The sequence below is a fragment of the Brassica napus genome, unplaced genomic scaffold (genome assembly GCF_020379485.1).
Source record: "Brassica napus cultivar Da-Ae unplaced genomic scaffold, Da-Ae ScsIHWf_2547;HRSCAF=3291, whole genome shotgun sequence".
NCBI lineage: Eukaryota > Viridiplantae > Streptophyta > Magnoliopsida > Brassicales > Brassicaceae > Brassica > Brassica napus.
In genome coordinates this window covers 1,700-23,573 of record NW_026015863.1, presented here as the reverse complement: position 1 = coordinate 23,573, position 21,874 = coordinate 1,700, and the positions used below count along the sequence as shown (strand labels likewise).

Sequence of the window (21,874 nt, the reverse complement as noted above, 5' to 3'; positions counted from 1 at the left end):
TATATATATATTAAAGATATAAAACCTGAAAAAATAGAAGGATTTTGTTTCAATGTATACTGATGCAGCCCATCTATGACGCAAAGCATAAAGTGCCACAATCTTGGTGAATGTTTACTTGGGGAAGAATAAGGAAGAAAATAGGATAATGGGAGATTTTAGATAAAGAGAAAAACTCGAATCTGAATAGATAAGGATAGATCGGATGGAAGAGGAAGATATGAATCTACGGAGGAAAGGGCAACATGACCAACTTTGTAAGACTATATAAATAGTACCTCGGACATTCAGAGGAGGAGAAAAAGGGCATAGTACGTACAATGCTTACTCTTTTCTAATTGTAGGCGGACTTTTTAACTCTGCATAGCCACCATTGATAACGTTGTGTGGGACTCTAGATGTTATAAAATTGCATGTAGTGATTGCCAACCTAAATTGAACAGAGGGATGACCTCATTGATGTGTCCAAAATATGATAACGTGAATGCAACTGAAGTTGTGATGTTAGCTTTCCTAATCCTCATTTTTTTATTGTTTATTCTTTCATTCTAAGTCGTTTGTTCTTCAATAAATAAACATAAATCCAACTATATATACATTAAACAAGAGAATACTGTGTAAATTAAAATTGATAAAAATCAAATGATTGACCTTTAAATTACTATATTTATTTATTCTTTCAACTAAAGTTTTAAATTTGTGAATATGACAAAACCATAATAGTTTATGAGAATATTTTTACACTATTTCTTAAGAAAATAACTACATAAAAATAAATTAAATAATGATATTCAAAACATCAATTATGAAATATGAAATTTAATTACAACTGAAAACATATTAATTATATGTTGATTTTTTAGAATCAGGTTTTGAAGTTGACCCAGATCACCGGTTTTACCTGTTTTTATTCAATTTTACCAATTTTTCTCAGATCCATGTTTTAAACTCGATCAGACTCGACTTCTTCGATGATTTACGGTCGGGCTGGTCCAGTTTTCAAAACACTGGTTTAAGTACATATTTCATTGCAATTTTTTTTTTGCAATGTTTATCTTAGTGAGAAAAAAATCATTTATAAACGGTTTTAAGTTTAACCACAGGGGGACCGTGTGGTCCATGTGATGGATAACAAAGGCATGGAAATGGTGAGTCGTTCGAGAGTGGTTGATGATGCTCGTAGTCTGTTGTTGCTCCCACAAACTAGTACATATGGGCACGTTATAATCCCGAGAAAAATAGTTAAATTTTTAAAAGAAAGAAAGAAATTGACATCTATTTAAGGTGATAAAGATGTGAATTAAAAACTAACCTTACAAGCTTTAGAGCACGTTTATAGGTGTTGCTAAAGTGGGTTGTTAACATAAAAAAGTAATTAAATTAAAGAAAAAAATGGTGATTAAAGGATGGGGCGTGCCTTAATTTAGGGCGTGAAGGCACCGTGCCTTCGAGCCAGGTGTCGCGTTGCTACTGGGCCGAGGAGAAAGACAACCCTGGTTATTTTTTTTTCTTTTCTTTTCTGCTTTCTCTCTTTCCGTTTCTCTTCTCTCTCTCGGGGGCATGGCGATTCGATGGCGATTCTCTCCCTCTTTGTGGCTTTTATCGACGGAACGGCGAGAGCTCTATTGGTGTAGCTCGGCGACAAAAGAAAACCACGACCTTTCTATCGGTGGCTCTTCTCGACCTTGGAAAACAGCGAAAAACGGCGAGAAACGGCGAGAAACGGTGATATATCTCTCTATCGGCGGCTCTCTGACACGTTCTATACCGGATACTGTTGCGGTTGAGCCGAATCGAAAGGTAAAGATGCATGCATGTCTTTAGATTCTTCATCGTGAATGTTAATAAATCCTCTGATTTGCTTTGATATTTTTTTTAGTGGGATTGATCAAGAGGAATGATTCAGGTACATTTTGTCTTTGTGTTAATTGTGAATTGTGAAATTGAAAGAAAAAAATTCTGATTTTTTGTTTTGATTTGCTTGTGTCTGTTTTGCCTTGAGCTGGATTGATCAAGAAGCTGTCCGAGAGAGATTGTGTCTCTGTGGGTTAAGGTATACTTTGATGCTTGTTCCTCGTCAATTTTAGTATATAAATCTTCAATTTTTTTTTTTTGTGTTTAGGTGTTTTGCTCAAGACGCATCACACATGTTCTTCACACAAAGGGCCAACGATTCATCATAGAGGTAAAACCTATCTCCTTGCTCTGTTTAAAGCATTGTACTAGTTAGTGGTTAGTATTAGGTTTTGTAATAAATAGATTACGGTTAGGTTTGGTAATTATGACTGCTTAGCAATTATGACTGCTTAATGTTAGATCACAGTTGATGTTACATTACGGTTGGATTTGGTAATAAATAGCTTTGGTTTTGGTAGATAGAAATCAATTGTGTGTTGTGTTGATTGTGTTAGATAAATGTCCAGTCGGACAGCTTGGTTGTGATCAATGCTTCGTTCTTCAGTTTATAAAAAAGCTTCCCCTCTCCTCTGTCTTCTCACTTCCTCTCCTCTGTCTTCAGTTTATAAAAAAAGCTTTCTCTCTCCTTTGTCTTCAGTTTCTTTTTGCATTCTCTTCTGCCTCTCTTCCGAAATGGATTCTTATCCATTTTCTGCTCACTCAAACTTTGTTGAACTACTCAGTCAACAAACAATTCCCTTTGGTAACAATGAAGATAGTGGTGATCTATCTTCATCACAACCACTTCCTGGTAGTATAGGAACTGATCCTCCAAACTGTGATGGAGACAGTGGTCCTCAGCGCCAAGAACGTCGAAAGTGGACACCAACGGATGATGTAGTCTTGATTAGCTCGTGGTTAAACACGAGCAAGGATCCTGTGGTCGGCAACGAGCAAAAATCCAACGGTTTTTGGAAAATGATTGCTGCTTACTTTGCAGCAAGTCCTCTGCTTGCTGGCTGCAAAGAACGAGACCATAATCACTGCAAGCATCGATGGCATAGGATCAATGACCTCGTCTCCAAGTTCTGTGGAGCGTATGAAGCAGCTACTAGGAAAAAAACAAGTGGCCAGAACGAAAATGATGTCCTCAAGCTAGCTCATCAGATATTTTACAACAACTACAAGACGAGGTTTAATCTTGAAAACGCTTGGAAGGAGCTGCGGCACGACCAGAAGTGGTGCGAGTTGGCTACTGCAAAAAATGATGGGATCTTGAAGAAGAGGAAGTGTGAGGACGGGGGAGATTCAGAGAGTTCTCAAGCAACAGAGAACAAGCGTCCCCCTGGTGTGAAGGCCGCAAAGAAAGCTTGTCAGAAGACGGTGGTTTCGGATGGTGATCTTAAAAAGTTTCAGAGTATGTGGACAATGAGACAGGCATATTTGGACAGGAAAGAAAGGTTGTCTCAGCTGAGTCTGCTTAACAGTCTCATTGGGAAAAAAGAACCCCTTCCCGAGTATGAAGAAACCCTCAAGAAGAAGCCGATAAATGATTTGTGGTAGTAAATGACTTGATGTCTATGTAGTTCTGTTTCGAGTTCTTATTCTTGTTTTGAAGTTCTGTTTCTAGTACTTTTGTTGTTGTTAAGTTATGTTTCATGTTCTGTTTGTTGTTTGTGTTTGTAGTTCAGTTTCTTGTTCTAAGTTAATGTTCTTGTTTAATGTTCTTGTTTCTGAAATGATGTTATGATATACTTGTTCTTCTTCTTGTGATGATATAAATGTTGTTGTTCTTGTCCTGTAAAAATGTTCTTGTCCTGATAGAAATGTTTTTCTTGTTCTTATTAATGCAGGTGAGAGTTGTTGAGAGAGGTCACGAGATGTAGAGCTAGCTGGTGGGTTGTCTTCTACTTGTCACGAGATGTAGAGATAGCTGGTGGGTTGTCTTGTACTTGTCACTAGAGTAGAGATAGGTGCTTGTCTTGTACTTGTTTTGTAGCTGTCACAACTGTAAAAGGAAATGAAAGGTTTTGTATTCTAGCATCACGGGTTTGTGGTTGAGGAGAGTAGAGATAGGTGGTGTCGGATTTGTATTTTTTTTCATCACGGGTTTGATTGTGTACATGAATGTGTAAAGTAATCACACACCATATTCTTTCTCTATATTATTGGCAAACGAGCATTCTCATTCTCACCATTCTCTTTCTCACCATTCTCTTTCTCTATATTCATGTTCTTCTCTCCTTTATCTTTCTAAAATAAATTGATCACAAACACATTCACACACCATTCTCTCTCTTAAATCAAACCTCTCATAATCACACTCATGGCTTCTTCTTCAAATAACAATTTCGATGATTCATTTGATGAAGCGTTCGATCAATATTTAGATCAAACTTTCGATCAAACATTTGAGAATTTGTGCAATTTTTATGGTGATCAAGAAGAAGAAATGAAGACAAGAAAACCAAGAGTTTATATCGAACGAAATCACGAAGAAGGCCATCTCTGGTTATGGAATGATTATTTCAGTGACACTCCTACATATCCAGAAAACCTATTCCGACGACGATTTAGAATGAACAAGTCATTGTTCATGCATATTGTTCATCGCCTCTCCAATGAAGTTCGTTTTTTTCATCAAAAGGAAGACGTTACCGGAAGGCTTGGTCTCTCCCCACTTCAAAAGTGTACAGCAGCTATTCGTGTGTTGGTATATGGTTCTGCGCTAGATGCGGTCGACGAATACCTCAGGCTCGGTGCAACCACTACTCGGTTATGTGTGGAAAATTTCGTGGAAGCAATAATATATTTGTTCGGCGATGAGTACCTAAGAAGACCAACACCGAATGATCTTCAACATCTACTTCATATTGGAGAGCTTCGTGGATTTCCCTGGATGATAGGAAGCATCGATTGTATGCATTGGGAGTGGAAGAATTGTCCTACCGCGTCCTACCGCCTGGAAAGGACAATATTCTCGTGGTTCGGGAAAACCGACAATCGTTTTAGAGGCGGTTGCTTCATATGATCTCTAAATATGGCATGCGTTTTTTGGACCTCCAGGTACTTTAAATTATATCAATGTTCTTGATCGCTCACATGTTTTTGATGACATAATAAATGGTCGAGCTCCGCAAGTGAATTTCTCCGTCAACGGAAGAGAGTATGATATGGCTTACTATCTCACCGATGGTATTTATCCGAAATGGGCAACTTTTATCCAAGATATTCCAATTCCACAAGAGCCGAAAGCAGTGTTATTTGCTCAGCGTCAAGAAGCTGCCCGAAAAGATGTCGAGCGTGCTTTCGGAGTCTTGCAAGCTCGATTTGCCATTGTTAAAAATCCAGCACTTTGTTGGGATAAAGTCAAGATTGGAAAGATTATGAGAGCATATATCATACTCCATAATATGATAGTGGAAAACGAATGAGATGAAGACACTCAATATGATGTTTCAAATTTCCAACAAGGAGAAGGCAGCAAAAGCTCACATGTCGATTTCACATATTCTACAGAAATCCCTACAAATCTCGCCAATCAGATGGGTGTTTGAACAAGAATTCGTGATAGACAAGCGCATCAACAACTGAAAGGTGATTTGGTTGAACACATATGGCGTAAATTTGGACGTGATCAAGACAACAACTGAGTTTCGATGCATCTTTGAAATTATTAACGTTTATTTTAGTAATCTTTGTTGTTATTTTTTAATTTTCAAATCTATGTTTAAAATGTTATGTTTAACTTTGTTTAAAAATAAAAAAAATATCTTAAAAAAAATCATGTTCAATATTTTTTTTTAACAACCTCTAATTAAGCAACTACCAATAAACCACTTAAATTAAAGGTCCCTTAACAATACCCTTTAACTACACTTTAATATTTAAAAAATCACTAAGCAACCCTAAGTGGGTTTCACCTATAAAGATGCTCTTAGTACATCGGAATAAAAAACTTTCTCTCTCTTCTCTATGTTCTCACTCTCTGGATATTTCACAGAGAGATGAAGGGATGAAAGATTTTTTGGTTTGTAAAATATTTCGATCATCTTGATCGAATCTTTAGTTCCGATTATCGGATTTTGTTCTTCGCTTTGGCGATTTACGTTTTCCTTTAGAATAATCTTTGTTTCGCTTGGCGAGTTTTTTGGTGTGGGTTTTCAATTTCAATCAACGGGTTATGGATTCTCATGTCTTATTGAGATTGAAAAATAAATTTCGGATCTAATCCGGTTTCTTATTCCTCTTTCGTATTTATTAAATCAAAATCCTGTTTGTTTGTGATGGAATTTATCTCTCGAAGGTTATGCTTTGATTTCTTTCCCGCAGAAATCAGTCTTCATCGGCTTCAAGCTCGCCGGAAATCGGAAATGGGTGAAGCTTTTTTTACGGAAAGGATGAGAAGAATGATGGATTAATCTCGATCGCTTCAAAGGTGATTCAGCAGAGGTTGGTGTCACTGAACGGTCCAACATAGGGTCTACTTTTGGTCTGATCGAGCACTTCCCGGATTAACATCTGGAGATGGAGGATATTCCAATCTACATGCGACGGCAAAAGGCGGAGGAGGTCTTGGTGAAGGGTACACATCAGAAGGAGGTTAGACTGAAGGATAAGAGATGAAGTCCGACAACCGTGAGCGGTGGCAGAGAGGCGTCTCCGGTGTGCTCCGCATGATACACGCGTGTCCTACATACGTGTCTCTTCAATAAACTTAATGAAAAACATGTGTCTTGTTAGGGTATCTGAGTCGGCTTTCATATGGGCTGTAAAATTTTAATTATCTGTATCTCTGTTTGGACTTCGACTGTTGTAATAGCCCTTAGCCCTTTATCTCTTGCAAGCCTGTTGGACTCATGTTTCCTTTAATAGAAATTCAGTTGACAAAAAAAAAAACTAACCTTATGATAAAAGGCCAATATAATCAACTCTCAGCCCGGCCACATGGTCTTAAAAAATAACGAATAGACATGCTCCATGATGTGGCTCATACGTCAAAAATGAAAAATTTGTGGCATTCTTCATGTGGGTTCATTTTTAGATAAATTATAGTGACAAATTACTTTCTTAAAGAAAACTGAAGTTTCTGTTTAGACCATCTCCGATGATTTATTCTATTTTAGAATAGTTTTCACTCTAAAAAAAAATAGTTTTCACTCTAAAATCAACTCTAAAATAGAGTAGAATTTCTCTCCAATGATTTACTCTATATTTGACTTTAAAAAAGAATATTATTAAATATATTCTTTATTTTATTTTATGACTAATACATTTTACTTACAAAATTTACAAATTGATCTCATATATTTTGTTTTTAATGAAGTTTTAATAAATTATATATTTATATCAAACATTTATTATATTAAAATTTACATTACTTATATTAAAAACGTAATACATTTTAACTTAAACATCACCATTAGTGTATATTTTCCACAAATGATCAATTAACAAATTTCGAATGCGTAATGAGATTCTTTATCTTTAATTTTTATAAATCGAACAAGAAACTATCCAATCGTAATATTATCATTTGGATAATATTTTAACAATTTTGGTGGATCTAGAAGAAATTTACCAGAACATAAAGTCATTATTATCTATAATTTTAATTTTATGTTATGCTGCTTATTTTTAATTATAGTACTTGTTTTCTTTGGATAATAAAATAAGTTCCAAACCTGTGTATATATTGTGTTGAACATAATGTGTTGTTTGCATAAGTAAATTACACTAACAATTTCAAAATAAAAAGATTAAAGATTAAAGAATAAAAGTATAAATAAAAAAGTTTCACTTTATAATCTAGTAAAAAATAGAGTTACTCTAAATATAGAGTAAGAAATAGAGTTACACTATTTTAGAGTAAAATATAGAGTATGGTTGGAGAAGATTTTACTCTGTAATAGAGTTTAGTGTAGAAAATAGAGTGAGATCGGATATGCCCTTAGGGGGTTATTGGTAAGTGAATTCTCATGAACTTTGAAAATTTTGAGATCCCATTGTTATTTGTTCTTGGATTTCAAAAGTCTTAGAATCCATTGTTATTGGTTTAAGAATATTCAAAATCTATTCAAACCTCTTGTTATTCAAATTTTTTAGTTATTATTGATTCTTTAATTCTAACTAAACCTACTATTATTGAAAGATGAATTATATTTATTTTTACTCTTAAGACTCAACTTTCAAAATATCATATGTATGCATGTGATTTTCAAAATCCATGTGATAAAAAAACTAGAAAATAAAATAATTATTCTTACCAAATATCTATTGCACTTTAAATCCAACTTATATGTCTAAAACAATAATTCATTACATTAATATACTTTTACATTTTTAAATATATAATTATTTTTATAATTATTATCATTTTTAAATATAAATATTAATAATTACATCTATAAATATTAACAGTTTTTAATATAAAAAGTTCGAATTTGAAAACATATAATCCGAAATTATAAAGAATTTTTTTTTACTTATATATCTATAGAGAAAAGAATAAAATAGTCTTTTGCCCTTTTAATAACATTTTTGGTCATTTTTCTCTTTCAATGTTTTTTGTGACAAGAACTTAAAAATTGACATTTCAGAAAATTGTCCAATTTTGTATATATCACTGTATATATCACTATTATTTTCATTTTAATTTAAAAGAAAAATAAATAATCATGCTATATGATTTAGAAAATAAATCAATTATAATATTTAGTTTACAAAAAGAATGATAGAAAAGAGGTAATACAGAATCATGAAAATTTATACTAGTTTAAAAAAATTATGATCAAATTTTATAAGTCGATGTATATAAATTTTCACAATCTACATAACTTTTGAAAATCTATCAATTCTTAAAATTCACAAACTCTACACAAATTCATCTTCCAATAATCTTGTAAAGATTAATTAATTTGAGTTGTCAAAAGAAATTAGGAATTATACACATTTTGTATTTAAAAAAAAACGATCTTTTGGGCCCGAACTAAAGAAAAAAAAGACTTCGCTTGGGGGCAAAGAAGAAAGCTTTTTTTGTCTTTGGGTTTAAGAGAGCTTCAAGCTTTGAATGGCGTTAGTTAGTTGTTCGTATTCGCTCTACGCCGCCTTCCTTCAGTCGCTTGCAGGTATAGTTTCTTCACTTGTCGTCTCAGATCAACAATCAGTTTCGCGTTCGTCTTCCTCTTGTTTGATTTTATATCTCTTTTTCCTAAGGGTTTTGATCTCAGAGCACAATTTATTGATAAACCTATAGTTTCGTATGCTACAGAACCACCTTTGCTTAATTGAAATCATGATCTCGAATGTCTAGAACCACTTGTGAAAATAGCTTAATTTGCTTTCTCACATCTTACCCTTTTTTTGTTTGTTGTGTGAGCCAAATTAGTAGTTAAAAATTGTAGAATGATTGTACAAGTAATGACCGGTTCATCGAATTGGGAAGAATATATCCCTGTTGGGAAACTCGCTAGGCGTAACGCGTGCGGTCGGATAGGACCTAGCGCCGAATCAATTAATCGGGGATTATACTAGATTAATCGGCGATTTGTGTTTGGTTATATGTGACATATTTGAAAATTGATAAAAGAAGGATGGCTTGGTCTAGTGGTTAAAGTGATTCTCACCTAATTCAGGAACCTGGCTTCGAAGCTCAGATTGTTTTATTAAACTTTATTTTGTTATTTTCTTAATGTGGGGGTAGAATCGTCATTTACGGTTCCTCTTCTTCCTTAGGTTTTTTTTGGTTTTTTGGTTTCTCTGCAACTATATATAATACGCGACAGCTGACTGATTTTGATGGCCTTGAGAGCAATTTTCTTCGTTTTTCTTGATGTTTTTTTGGCCCCAAACTTGATAGATCTTTAAGTAGATTATTCGATTTACGGATTGAAATAAGCAAAATATTTAGTTTTTTTTTTTTTTTTTTTTAAATCCGATTATTTGAGCGTGGACCTGCAGTTCGCCAAGGTTGGTCAACGAAACAGATTAGTTTACCATCTGTGGTGAATTTAGTTTGGAAATGGAAACTAGTGAAAGAGAAGAGCTAGCTAGCCTCTTAACGGTTCTTCCCCCTGTGGATTTCTGTTGTGTTTACGGTTCAACGCTGCACCCAAATAACCAAGATAAGGTATTTTTATTTCATATCCTGTGAGCATTTCCACTTTCTGATTGATTGACATGCAGTCTAAAATGGTGGACTACATCCTTGGCGTTTCTGATCCCATGCAATGGCACTCTCAGGTGAGTGAGTCTCTCTCTCTCTACTCAAGAAACACTTTCAGTAGATAGATTATAGGCTGGCGGATTTTTAACTATTGTTTGTGAATCAAGAATCTGAAAATGAATTCAGATCACTATGCTTCATGGATGGTTCACCTTGGTGGAGCTAGGCTGGTATGCTTTCTCACACATACTCTTCCGTTGCTTTTTAAGTAAACAATGAATGAACACACACTCTTTTCACAGATTACGCAAGTTGCAGATAAAGTAGGTGTTGGAGTTCACTTCAACCCTTTTGTCAGTTGGAACGACAGGGTAAAGAACCTCCTGTAGCATTCTAGTTTTGTTGTCTATTTCATTTGAAGCCATTTTTTTACTTGCAGAAGCTCAAGTATGGGGTTGTTCGGATGAATGACCTGGTACAGGACATACTGGACTGGAACAGATTCTACTTGAGTGGCCGTTTACAAAAACCCGTATGTCATTTGCTTGGTCTTCTCACCGTGCAAGGATTGTGAGATGTATGTAATAGGCAAGTATTGCCTCTTGGTTGCAGGTTCATTTGCTTGTTGATAATCTGGACATACAAGAAGACGTGAACTCTGTTAATAAGAGAGCCGCAGTATCTGCAGCCCTTCTTCTCTTGCCTTCAAAATTCACCGAGGTTAAAGAGTTTTTGTTCAGCGCTCAAATCAAGTTTTATGAGGCTCTACACTAACACAACTCTTATGCAGGAAGATCTATACGCCAAAATATGCAGCCTTTCTTACATGGGAGACTTGCGAATGCTTTTTGCAGAGGACACTAATAAAGTGAGAGAAAACCTTGTCCTGTTCACATTTGTCATAACATGTGTTAATATAACTTGTTCGGATGAACAGATTTCTGATCCATTAGTTCAATCAATCTCGTGTCTTTTAGGTGAACAAGATTGTAAAGGGGCAGTTTGATCTTTTCCAGTCAATGTATAAGCCTTTGCTTGAAGAGTGCGAGACCAAAAACTTACTGAGATTCTCATCTGCTGAAACTAATTTAGTTCAGGTACACACAGTTCAGAGCTATATACATATATGGTTGGCTCAGTCTTGAGATTCTGTCAGTCATTGTTCTGATACCAACTTGTGGACAGGACTCTAGCCTTTCATCATCACGCTCACTGGTCTCTTCTCTTCCTGCATCAGTAAGAAGCCAAATGAGGAAGTTACTTGGGGAAAAGAAAATCTTGAGTGAGACCGGTATCAACTCTGCTCTCTCTAGTTATATAAAACGAAATGGAGGGATAGTAATTGATGGTTGAAATGGTACAGGTAGAGTTTCAAGGGAAGTTTGTATAGGTTCAAGAGAAGAAGCTGCGAAATGTATGGAGAAGGTAATGAAGCGAAGGGTAATGGTTTCAAGCGCAAGACAGGCTGTGTCTGGCTTCTTGGCTGCTGGTGCTATTAATGCAACTGTGTATCTTTCACAGAAAATGCGCAAAGCTTGGAATTCTCGGTCATGAAAGAGTTTTAGATCAACTTTTAGTTGAAGAAAGTAGATCTTGCCACTATTAGTTGATCATTCTTTCTTCTTTCTTTCTTTCTTTTTCTAAGTACCAACTCTTCTTTTTGTGTTGATGGTTATGTCTTCTGATGTCATAGATGAGAGAAATATAGAAGCAAACACATCTATCATTTTATCATTTTTATGTTCTTACTTGCTACTCGCACAAAAGAAATGAAGCCCGTCTATAGCTACAACTATACAATTAGTTAGTTCAATCAATCTTTAGTTAGTTAAATATATTTTTAAATCATGTATTGATAAAGCATATTTTGCAAAGTTTTGAAAATTGAATTATTTTGTTTGCTTCATATATTATTAGTTTATATTTTTTTTTGGTAAAAATTATTAGTTTATATTAGGGCTTATCGGCTGAATAGCTATATTTCAGTATAAAATTAAGTGGGTAACACTGATTTTGACATAATTAAATGTTAAGATTTTTTGGTTATATTCTCTCCGGTCCTACCCCTTCACGTAACAAGTTGTCAGTTACAATTTCTAAAGTAAACGACGTAGATGTCTTTTGTGGTACATAATTAACGCATATGATGCGACATGAGTGGATAATAACTGTACGCGTTACATAACTTCTGTTAACTTAACAGACAAAGAAATTATATGAATTACTATTCTATATGGTAAAATAGTATATATCACGAAATAAACTGAACCCTATCAAATAAGAACTAAATCATACATAGAAATGTAAACCTTAATACAATTTAAACTATTCCAAATAAAAGGTCAAGAACACCCGAAAACTATTCCAAATAAAAAAAAGAGGAACCATCCACGTATATCTTACATACATATGCACGAGTGTTCTGTTCCATATCACCTAGGTAGTATAGGATTATAACTCTACTTATAATCCCTAAATACTAAACATACCCTAACCACAATTCCTAGATACTAAACATTATCTCAATCTCACCCAACCCCTAAATACTAAACCCTAAAATCTAATCAGTAAACCCTAAAAACAAATATAAACCATAAACTCAAATATAAACCCAAAACCCATATAGAATGGAACAAAATAAATAGCATAGTACATATTGGTAAAATTATGAAATGTATATGATTGCATGAAAGAAGTTAACGTCGACCATAACCATACTTCTCCACCTTCTAAATACTAAACCCTAAACTCTAACTCAAATATAAACCCTAAACCTAAATATAAATCATTTAACCTAAATAGAATGGAATAAAATAAATAACATAGTACCTATCGGTGAGATTATGAAATATATATGACTGCAAGGAAGAAGTTAATGCCGACCCAAAACCATACTCCCTCACTTTCTAAATAGTAAACCATAAACTTAAATCACTAAACCCTGATCCAAAGATAAACCACCCAAATATCAAAATTTAAAAAGTACTTAAAATTGTGTCATATTAAATTATTTATGTAATATTAAAGAAACATCATATGAATATCATTCGACTCAATATCACATTGTATTCTGTTTTATCTGATGCCATAATAAATTCTATTTCATTTGCGTTTAATATACTATTTTATCTTTACAAAATCATATACACATCAATATAAAATATGGAAAGGTCAATACATTCAATATTGTTTGTCATTCACAAAAATAAAAAATAAGTGTATATGACGACATCAGTGGAGATAGTACATGCAACCGCATCGGAGAAAATAATTTTGTTGTTGATTCACTAGATAGAAGAGAAGAACATACGGTCATAGAATTATGAGAAGAGGGACAATTGCGGTATAAACGAATACAGTAGTTTCAATTGCATAGATGGAGGTGATCGCCACTGAAAAAGTCATGTCATTCGCCACAAGAGTCTTCAAAACTCTATTATTCGCCACAATCTTTCACCATCAACAGAGACAATTTCATCAACAATTCCATAAATCACAGAACATCACATTAAATTATGATTATTAATTATGTGGTGATGTCAACATACATTATTTTTAAACTGAAAACCACTTCTATAACATATACTATACTATTAACATAATAATTACTATACTATGTAGGCAGATATATGTACTACTCCATTTATATACAACACAGTCACCCATTACAATATAGTTTATATATTATGGAAATAGACATACTTTATTTACTTATATATAGTATATTTTATTTACAAATTCACACAAACAAAGTAATAGAGGTTGACATAGTTATCTTCATCGGGTCTATTCCATGTATATAGACAGTCAACTATATTGTCATGCAAATGGAATACAAACACCATTTTCTTATAAATAGAAAATCCCAAACTTTAGGTTTTTTTACTTTACAATATTAGATTCCGACGTACAATGAATGGAAATTCAGAGAATTTAAGAGTAGTAAAACAACTTACATAATAGGCAATGTGATTTTGTTTTACCGTCGTTACGGTGCCGTCTTACTCACGCTTTTTGTCACCTACCGAGCCTTCGATAATGGTCTTCTTCTCCACAAACTCACCAAGAATGTAATCGGTGGCGTCTTAATCGCTCAAATATGAAGATGAATCTATTGATCTTTCCATATTTTACCATTTGCTTTGTTAGCTATGTGAGAGTAAATAAAGATCACGTCTTTTTTTAGAATCACTAGTTCTTAATTTAGATTATAATTTTTTGCAGGTTTTTCCGGTTGAATGAAAGGGTAGGATGACAATATTATAGAAAAAACACACTATGGATGGTTATATTAGGGAAATTGGCTACTTCATAAATTATGCTTTTTTTTCTTGGTTATACAGACATATTTCCCTTTATATTACCTGTGGAGATCAATAGAAAGATCATCAAAAGAGTATCGCCATCTTGTTTCTTTAATTTCTCTTTTCTTTTGTTCTGCTACTTTAAATTTGACTTATTTTCTACTTAGTCTCCACATTTACATGACAATACTAGGTTCTATTTATACTGAAAAGCCTTACTTTTTATTAGGTTTGATGGATGATGATATACTAAATGATGGCCACTAACTGAAACGTGGACACACATTCAAGATGTGTACAACCATTAGAGTATGATTATCGGTAATTTAGGTTTTGGGTTTCTTAATCTTTTTTTCTTTTTGTCTGATTAAAAAAAAAAAATATTCGCAGAACGCCACGTGTCAGTGGAATCTGCGAACACTACAAGAACCCAAATAAAGTAGACTATTGTTTGGTGACTTCTGTCACCGGTTTTTGTGTGTGTTTGTAGGTCCCCCTCTCCTCTAAGAAACTCCTAAACTCCCCCTGTAAACATGGTCTTAGTTGTTAAGCAGATCCTATTTTTAAATAATAATATTGTCAACTTTGTGTTTCGCGTGTGTCTGTTTTCTTCATATGTTTTTTATGTGTTTAGGAGTATGTATTGGTTTAAGCCTTCAAAGTGTATATTAATTAATGTTGATGTATATTTGACAAACAAAGGCATGCGTACAACTCATTAGAAAATATATTTTCTTTTTGCTGTCAAGTGCTGTCAAGTGAAATGTGGAACCCTAAATCTTTTCCTCAGTTGGTAGTTTGGTACAAACCTAGTAAATTAAATATGATTGTATAATGAAAATACAAAAAGTTAGTGCAAAAGATATTTCATGCATGAGAAAACAAAAAAAAAGAAAAGAAAAGATATTTGCTTTTAGGGGTTTTTTTTCTTTTACAAAAAAAAAAGAAAACAAAAACCCTAAATGCAAATGCAAGTCTAGCCTGCGTAAGATTCAGTAGACTTTTGTTTTGGAAAAAAATATTTCAGTTCTTCGTCTGAGTGGTATTTCAAATGTGAACAATTATTATTTTTTTGTTGAAATGAAATTTGACATTTGAAACAAAAAAAAATATGTATTTGGTATATCAAATAATAACAAGCAACTTCATGAACCATTGATCTACCATGTATTTGGTGATGTTTTTTTGTCTAGAGGTTGCAAAGCAGAGATGCATTCATTTTCCCTATATCTACATTTTGATTGACATTTCGAGTTCTTTTTCCATTGTTGAAAATATTAATGCGAACAACCATCTATGCGTGAAGAAGTGAAACACTACGCTCTAAAATATGGAATAAACCCACGGGCTCGGTGCTCTTACATCTTTTGTAGGAAATTTGCGGAGTAAGAAGATCAGAGAAGAAGAAAAGCGGTACGAAGAAGAATGTAAGCTTAAATGTTCTCCATCAATACATCTCTGGGAGCTTAAAGGATACTGCAAAGAGCCTTGGTGGTGAGAATTAGTGTTCACTGCTTGTTTCCCTTGCAAACTATATATTACTTTAGATGCTTTTTTCGGACTACACAAAAAACGGATATGCAGATAACATGGAATCACGAGGTGGCTATGTCGCAATTTTTTCTTTTTTCATGGAATCACGAGGTGGCCATCTCACAAAATTAATTAAAGTGAATAGGTCACTAAGAAAATACAGACGGCGCTGGACTCTGTTCAAGGTGTAGAAGGAGGACTGAATTGTTTGACTCGGTACATGGGAGTTCGTAGCAGTTTGGTCCTTTTATACAACAGTTTGGTACTCAAAAGAGTCTGCCTTCTTATATCATGAAGATGCATTTGTAAGAAGCCAGTGTAATATGGATGAAGATGCATTGAAAGTTAAGTCTTATGAAGGTTGCCAGATCAAGTTGGAGGAGGGTATTGAAACAAACCAAGCACGACCTGAAGGTAAGAAGGATAAAGACCTTTGTGTCTGTAGGTTCTTGAGCTCTCTAGCACTTGCAAATGATGGGAAAAATACAAGAACCGAATGTATTAATGCTATTGCTGGCCGAAGCCATCAATTTCCAGCAGCATGTCAGATTCATCAAATGGTTCATGAGCGACTGTGGTTGGAAATTTACTTCCATGGAACAAGATCCGAACCAAACGTTCAGAACTCATAGCAATAGTGGCGAGAGCGGAGGCGGATCATTATAATTGACTGTAAAAGCCACTTATATAGACGACACTATACGTTTTAAGCTTGATCTATATGTTGTTGTTGGGTGTTATCAGCTCTACAAAAAACAGTTGCTAAACGTTTCAAGCTGCAAGAGTGTGCATTTCAGTTGAAATATATACTTGGATGATGAAGAAGAACGGGTGATGTTAGTCACAAATTCTGATCTCCATGAATGCTTAGAGATATATTAAACGGCATGAGAAAAAATACGCTGAAATTTTTGGTCCGTGATAACATATGGGTACCCCGGAGCAGGTCTAATATATATATCATATATGTATCATAACCACTTGTTTTTTGGGCTAAAAATGTTAATATCATAAATGAACATGAAAGGTTACAGAGTTGCATCCTATACAAATGATTTCCTGGCAAGGGGATCGTCGATAAAAAGTGTGTAGAACTAACTTTATATCAGAACGACGGGATGGCAATATCCAACCTCTTGCATTGCAAGCAGTAGACACTGTGGCGTGGGATATATATAAAACAAGATCCAACCTATATCATAACCACTTTCATATATACAAAACAAATTATCTAATGTTCAGTTTGGTCTGGCATTAGTTACTCATATATATTTTATTAAATTAGAAACATAACTAGTTGATATATATAGGTTTAGTCCAACATATTTTATAATGCATGTAAATGATTATCTTAATAAATACTCCAATCAACATATTTTATAACCTCTACGTTAACTAAACCCAAAATTCGCGGGACCCACTTCTTCTTTCTGAAATATGAGAGAAAGTTGCTTCTTCCTCTTTCAATCCGTCTGTAAATTATAGTTTTACTTTTTGTTTCTGTTTTAGTAGTAACTCTTTGCTATGATGCTATCTTGATTCAAATACTAAAGTGTTCTGATTTTCATCAGTTTTTCTTTTACCAATCAAAATCAGAAATTTTTGGTTCCTTTTCCTTGACTTTGTGATCTAAGATTATCGGACTTGGAGCATTTACACTCTTATTGGGAGATTCATTTGGTTTTGATTAACAAGAAGTGGATTAGTTTGGGATAAGGTGATGTTGAGTTTCGTTGAAGAAAGGGTTAAACCGTTAAAAGTATGAATCTTAACAGAGAAAGCTTAAGTTTATAAGCTTTGTGAAGGTGATTGAAAGTTGAAATTGGAAGTTGTCGTCAGATCAAAACGGTGACAGTTGAGAAGACGATTTTAATCGCCGTGCGGCCGGTGCCCCTATCTATTCATTCCAAACACGTGCACTGAATATTAATTCACATAAAAGTAATTAAATAATTTAATTTTAGATTTTAGTTTCAATTTTAATTTCTTATCTGACTAATTTAAAAAAAAAATTAAAAATTAAGATAATAAATAATTAAATAAAATTATTATAATGTAAAACTAAAACCAAAATATTAAGATTGTACATAACAAATTTATGAAATTATCAATAATGAAAATAAATTAATATTAATCTAAACCACATGAAATAATTTTGGTTCTCTATATCATAATTCTCTCTAATGATATAGTAAAAGTTTCCTTAAGATCTAGATTAGCACAAATCAAATTTATTTATTGTTATCTATTCTATTAAATTAGGAATATTACCATTTGATATAGGTTTTACTCCAACTTAAAAATATAAATGCATCTAAAATATAACCGCATAGCATAAATATAACTGCATCTAAAAAAACATAACCACCTTCTTGCTAAAAAAAGAATGTAACCACTTTCCATAACCACTTAAACTCATATTTTATGGGCTACGTATATGGCAAAAAACAACAAATATCAAACTCCAATTTGGTACCTAATTATATGGCTAATATACTAAATTTAAATTTATGATCTACAAGTATATTTTTGGAAGTAAATTTAAGTAGGCCTGGGACTTATTATCCGAGATCCGGATTCGATCCGAGATCCGCTCCGGATCCGCTCCGAAAATAGGATATCCGGGATGCCCGGATCCGAATCCGGATAGTAAAATCTTGGATCCGTGCAAACCGAATCCGGATCCGGATATCTTAATTTTTAGGTCCGGATATCCGGATCCGGATCCGTATTTTTAAAATACATTAAAATTTTAAATTTTATTAATATTTATATTTGATATATTAATATTTATACATGAATTAATCTTATAATATTATAATTTAGCTTTTACAATATTATAAACATATATAAATATATTTATAAATATTTAATTTATGTATTATATTAAAAAAAATTAGTATTTTTTGTTAAAAAAAATATTTTTAATTATTTTGACGGATCCGGATATCCGCGGATAATATAATATCGAGACGGATATCCGAAACCCGGATACCCGGAAACCACGAATCCGGATCCGGATATTAAATCCACGGATCCGACGGATCCGGATACCCTAAATTTCCCGGATATCCGGATCCGTCCCAGGGCTAAATTTAAGATAACTAAAACTATTTAAGTTGATATTATTATTGAAGTATTGTTTATAAAAAAATATACTTACGAAGAAACCAGTTACATGAAAAGATCTTATGATAGTTAATATGGGACCTCACCATCCATCCATGCATGGTGTTCTTCGCTTAATTGTTACTCTAGCGGTGAGAATGACGAGTTTTAAATAGGTTATTCGATTAAAAAATTATTAAATGTGATTTTACTTAAAGTTAGTGAAGAACATATTTACCTATATATATATATATATATTTAACAGAATATATAAAAATTTATTTTTATCAAACATTTATTCAAAAAAAATCTTCGGTTTTTGGTGCGGGTTGAATTTGATATTGGTTTTGGATATAACACTTTAAGAACCGTTCGAATATATATGTCATGTCTAATAGAATATGAGACTTTGATTTTCGAGTCAATTCCGAGTCGGATTTTTTTTTGGTACGAAATATTCTTGATTACTTATATTAGGTAACTAATAAGAAAATATAATATGTTGCAAACTTTAGAAATAAAATTTAAAAATAATTTTTGATATGCATATGGCACAAGTGTATATTATTCAACTTGACTTATTTAATAGAGTTACCAAATATTATAGTATTAAATTAATATTAAACACAAATATGATTGCAAAAATAACACAAATATAAAAATTAAATTTCTCAAAAATGTAAAACAAAAATATATATACGCCCTTTGAAAAGACAAGCCAGAATCAAGTAGAAAGATAAAGATGTGTGCAGTGGAGTTAAAGATGTATATAACCTTATAAATATTGCATTTTGGCTTCAAACAAGTTGTAGAAGTAGATGTTTTTTGTTTAAAATATAGATATACAGGGAGAATTGCCAATTGTGACTCAAAACTTGGAGTCAAACCCAAAACAATACCCCAACTTGGGTCAAAGGCAAAAGTAACCTAAAAGGCTATTGAAATTACAACTATCCCTTGTGACCAAACAATAAAACAAAATTTTTTTTACGTTTCTACCCCTCGCAAGTCGTCTGTTTAGACGACTTGAAAATAAGTCGTCCAGACGACTTAACTGAAAGTCGTCTGGACAGTTAGTCTTAACATAATTTAAAAATTTTGTAAAAATATTTTGATAAGTGAAAAATGGGAATTATGTAATTAACATATGTCTTAGGAGGTATAAATTAAGATATAACAAATTTCAATTGTTTTCAGCATAGATGAGTGAAAGTAGTGAGTCATGATATTCTTAAGTTTATGTTTCATCAACATATGTTGTAGTGTATGTGTTCTTAGGGTTAGATTTTGGAAAGCATTAAACCGTTTTTGAAAATTTTTAAAATTACTTATGCGTGTTCATTTCTGTGTATAGTAAACACTATTTAAGTATAATTTGATTTTATAACGTGGTTAGTTAGTTAATCTAGTCATTTTAGTTTAGGGGTTCATTTTAGGGTCTAGGACGACTTAATATTTTGTCGTCTGAAAACAGACGACTAAATATTAAGTCGTCTAAACCGGACCAAACCTTAAAGTTTACCAATGTACTTTTAAAGCTAACCGGATTATTTACCCAATATATAAGGTGATTTTTATTTTTTTTGTTTCATTTTTCGCGAAATTCAGAAACCCTAACAGTTCTCTCTCAAAGGCGATTTCGAATTCCCACGATTTCCGAACAAACCATCGTTCTCAACGTCGGCTATCTATCTCACCGTTGTCGCCGCAGCTTCTTCTAACCCTAGCGCCGCCGATTCCTCTAAACCCTAGCGCCGCCGATTCCTCTAAACCCTAGCGCCGCCGCTTCCACTATTTCCGAACAAACCGTCGCCCTCGCCACCGTGGTCACCAACGTTCTCACCGCCGCTTCCTCTAAACACTAGCGCCGCCGCTTCTTCTAAACCCTAGCGCCGCCGCTTCTTCTCTGTAAACCTTAGCGCCGTTTCTCTGTAAACCCTAACGCCGCTAAGTCATCAATCTCGAGGAAAGATGAACATAAAACGTTGTCTCTATCATTTACTCATTCTCACCGTTTCACGTTTATTTTTTCAGATCTATAACCGCAATGACGAGTACTCCAACTTCTTCTGCGACTGGAAGACTTGTAAGTAATTTAAGTCGTCTGGAAAGTCATCCAACTGGACGACTTAGTAGATGACTTAAATATAAGTCGTCCATTTGGAAGACTTTCCAGACGACTTAATGATAAGTCGTCTACTAAGTCGTCTGGACTTATATTGTTGTCTTTGATTATTTTGCAGACAAAAAGGATGGATATTCCAGAACTCCCCCGTAGGTTATACACATCAGGGGAAGAGCCAGAAGCCCACAATAGCATTTCGTATCATACGGATAACAGCAAGTTGCATACTGCTCTTAGGAAAGCTCTTACTGATGACGAATTTGAAGAGCTCAAGGAGTCGAGTTTGGGAGTTTTCATCAAGTTCAAGGAGCAGGGATTTGGTTGGGCTTCAAGGCTGGTTCACTACATGCTCAGTTTCAAGCTGGACATTAGAAGAAGTATGAGATGTGGTCTCTCGTTGGTCCAGAACCTTTGAGGTTTTCACTGTTAGAGTTTGAAAACCTCACTGGTCTAAACTGCGAGTACATCGAGGACCTTGAGACACCAAAATGTGACGTTACCCCAGAGATGGTTTCTTTCTGGGGGATGCTGGGAGTTCATCTGGAAGCTGGGCCAACTACTGATCAGATAATAGCAGCACTGAAGAGATGCGGGGATTGGTCCAGGGAAGATCGCAAGCGGCTCGCGTACCTCTCTATCTTCACTGGATTCATTGAAGGGAGAAAGTTTTCAACCGCTACACGATCTACTCTGGCAAGGCTAGTGATGGATTTAGAACGGAAGCTGTGGAGAAGAAGGTTGGTG

General features: G+C 34.0%; 1 protein-coding gene and 1 long non-coding RNA gene across 11 annotated transcripts; both read left to right on the top strand.

Annotated features, from left to right (window-relative positions):
- Window positions 1–1,568: 1,568 nt before the first annotated feature.
- Window positions 1,569–8,306, top strand: LOC125601410. The gene is made up of 4 exons (XR_007334236.1): window positions 1,569–1,800; window positions 1,880–2,053; window positions 2,123–2,185; window positions 3,750–8,306. It is a non-coding gene; the product is annotated as an uncharacterized LOC125601410 (long non-coding RNA).
- A 1,379-nt stretch (window positions 8,307–9,685) lies between these two features.
- Window positions 9,686–11,808, top strand: LOC111213702 (phosphatidate cytidylyltransferase, mitochondrial). Of its 10 annotated transcripts, none has more exons than XM_048773595.1 (10): window positions 9,686–10,024; window positions 10,081–10,137; window positions 10,228–10,290; window positions 10,363–10,431; window positions 10,503–10,592; window positions 10,673–10,780; window positions 10,851–10,928; window positions 11,038–11,157; window positions 11,246–11,351; window positions 11,424–11,808. In XM_048773595.1, exons 1-10 carry the CDS (start codon window positions 9,917–9,919, stop codon window positions 11,612–11,614), a joined length of 990 nt encoding a protein of 329 aa, XP_048629552.1. In that variant the 5' UTR covers window positions 9,686–9,916; the 3' UTR covers window positions 11,615–11,808. The 10 variants fall into 10 exon arrangements, with proteins under 10 accessions (XP_048629552.1, XP_022571235.1, XP_022571237.1 ...); XM_022715514.2 differs by having other exon boundaries at window positions 9,687–10,024; window positions 10,081–10,141; window positions 10,247–10,290; window positions 10,500–10,592; XM_022715516.2 differs by lacking the exon at window positions 10,081–10,137 and adding an exon at window positions 10,138–10,141 and having other exon boundaries at window positions 9,688–10,024; window positions 10,247–10,290; window positions 10,500–10,592.
- Window positions 11,809–21,874: the final 10,066 nt, after the last annotated feature.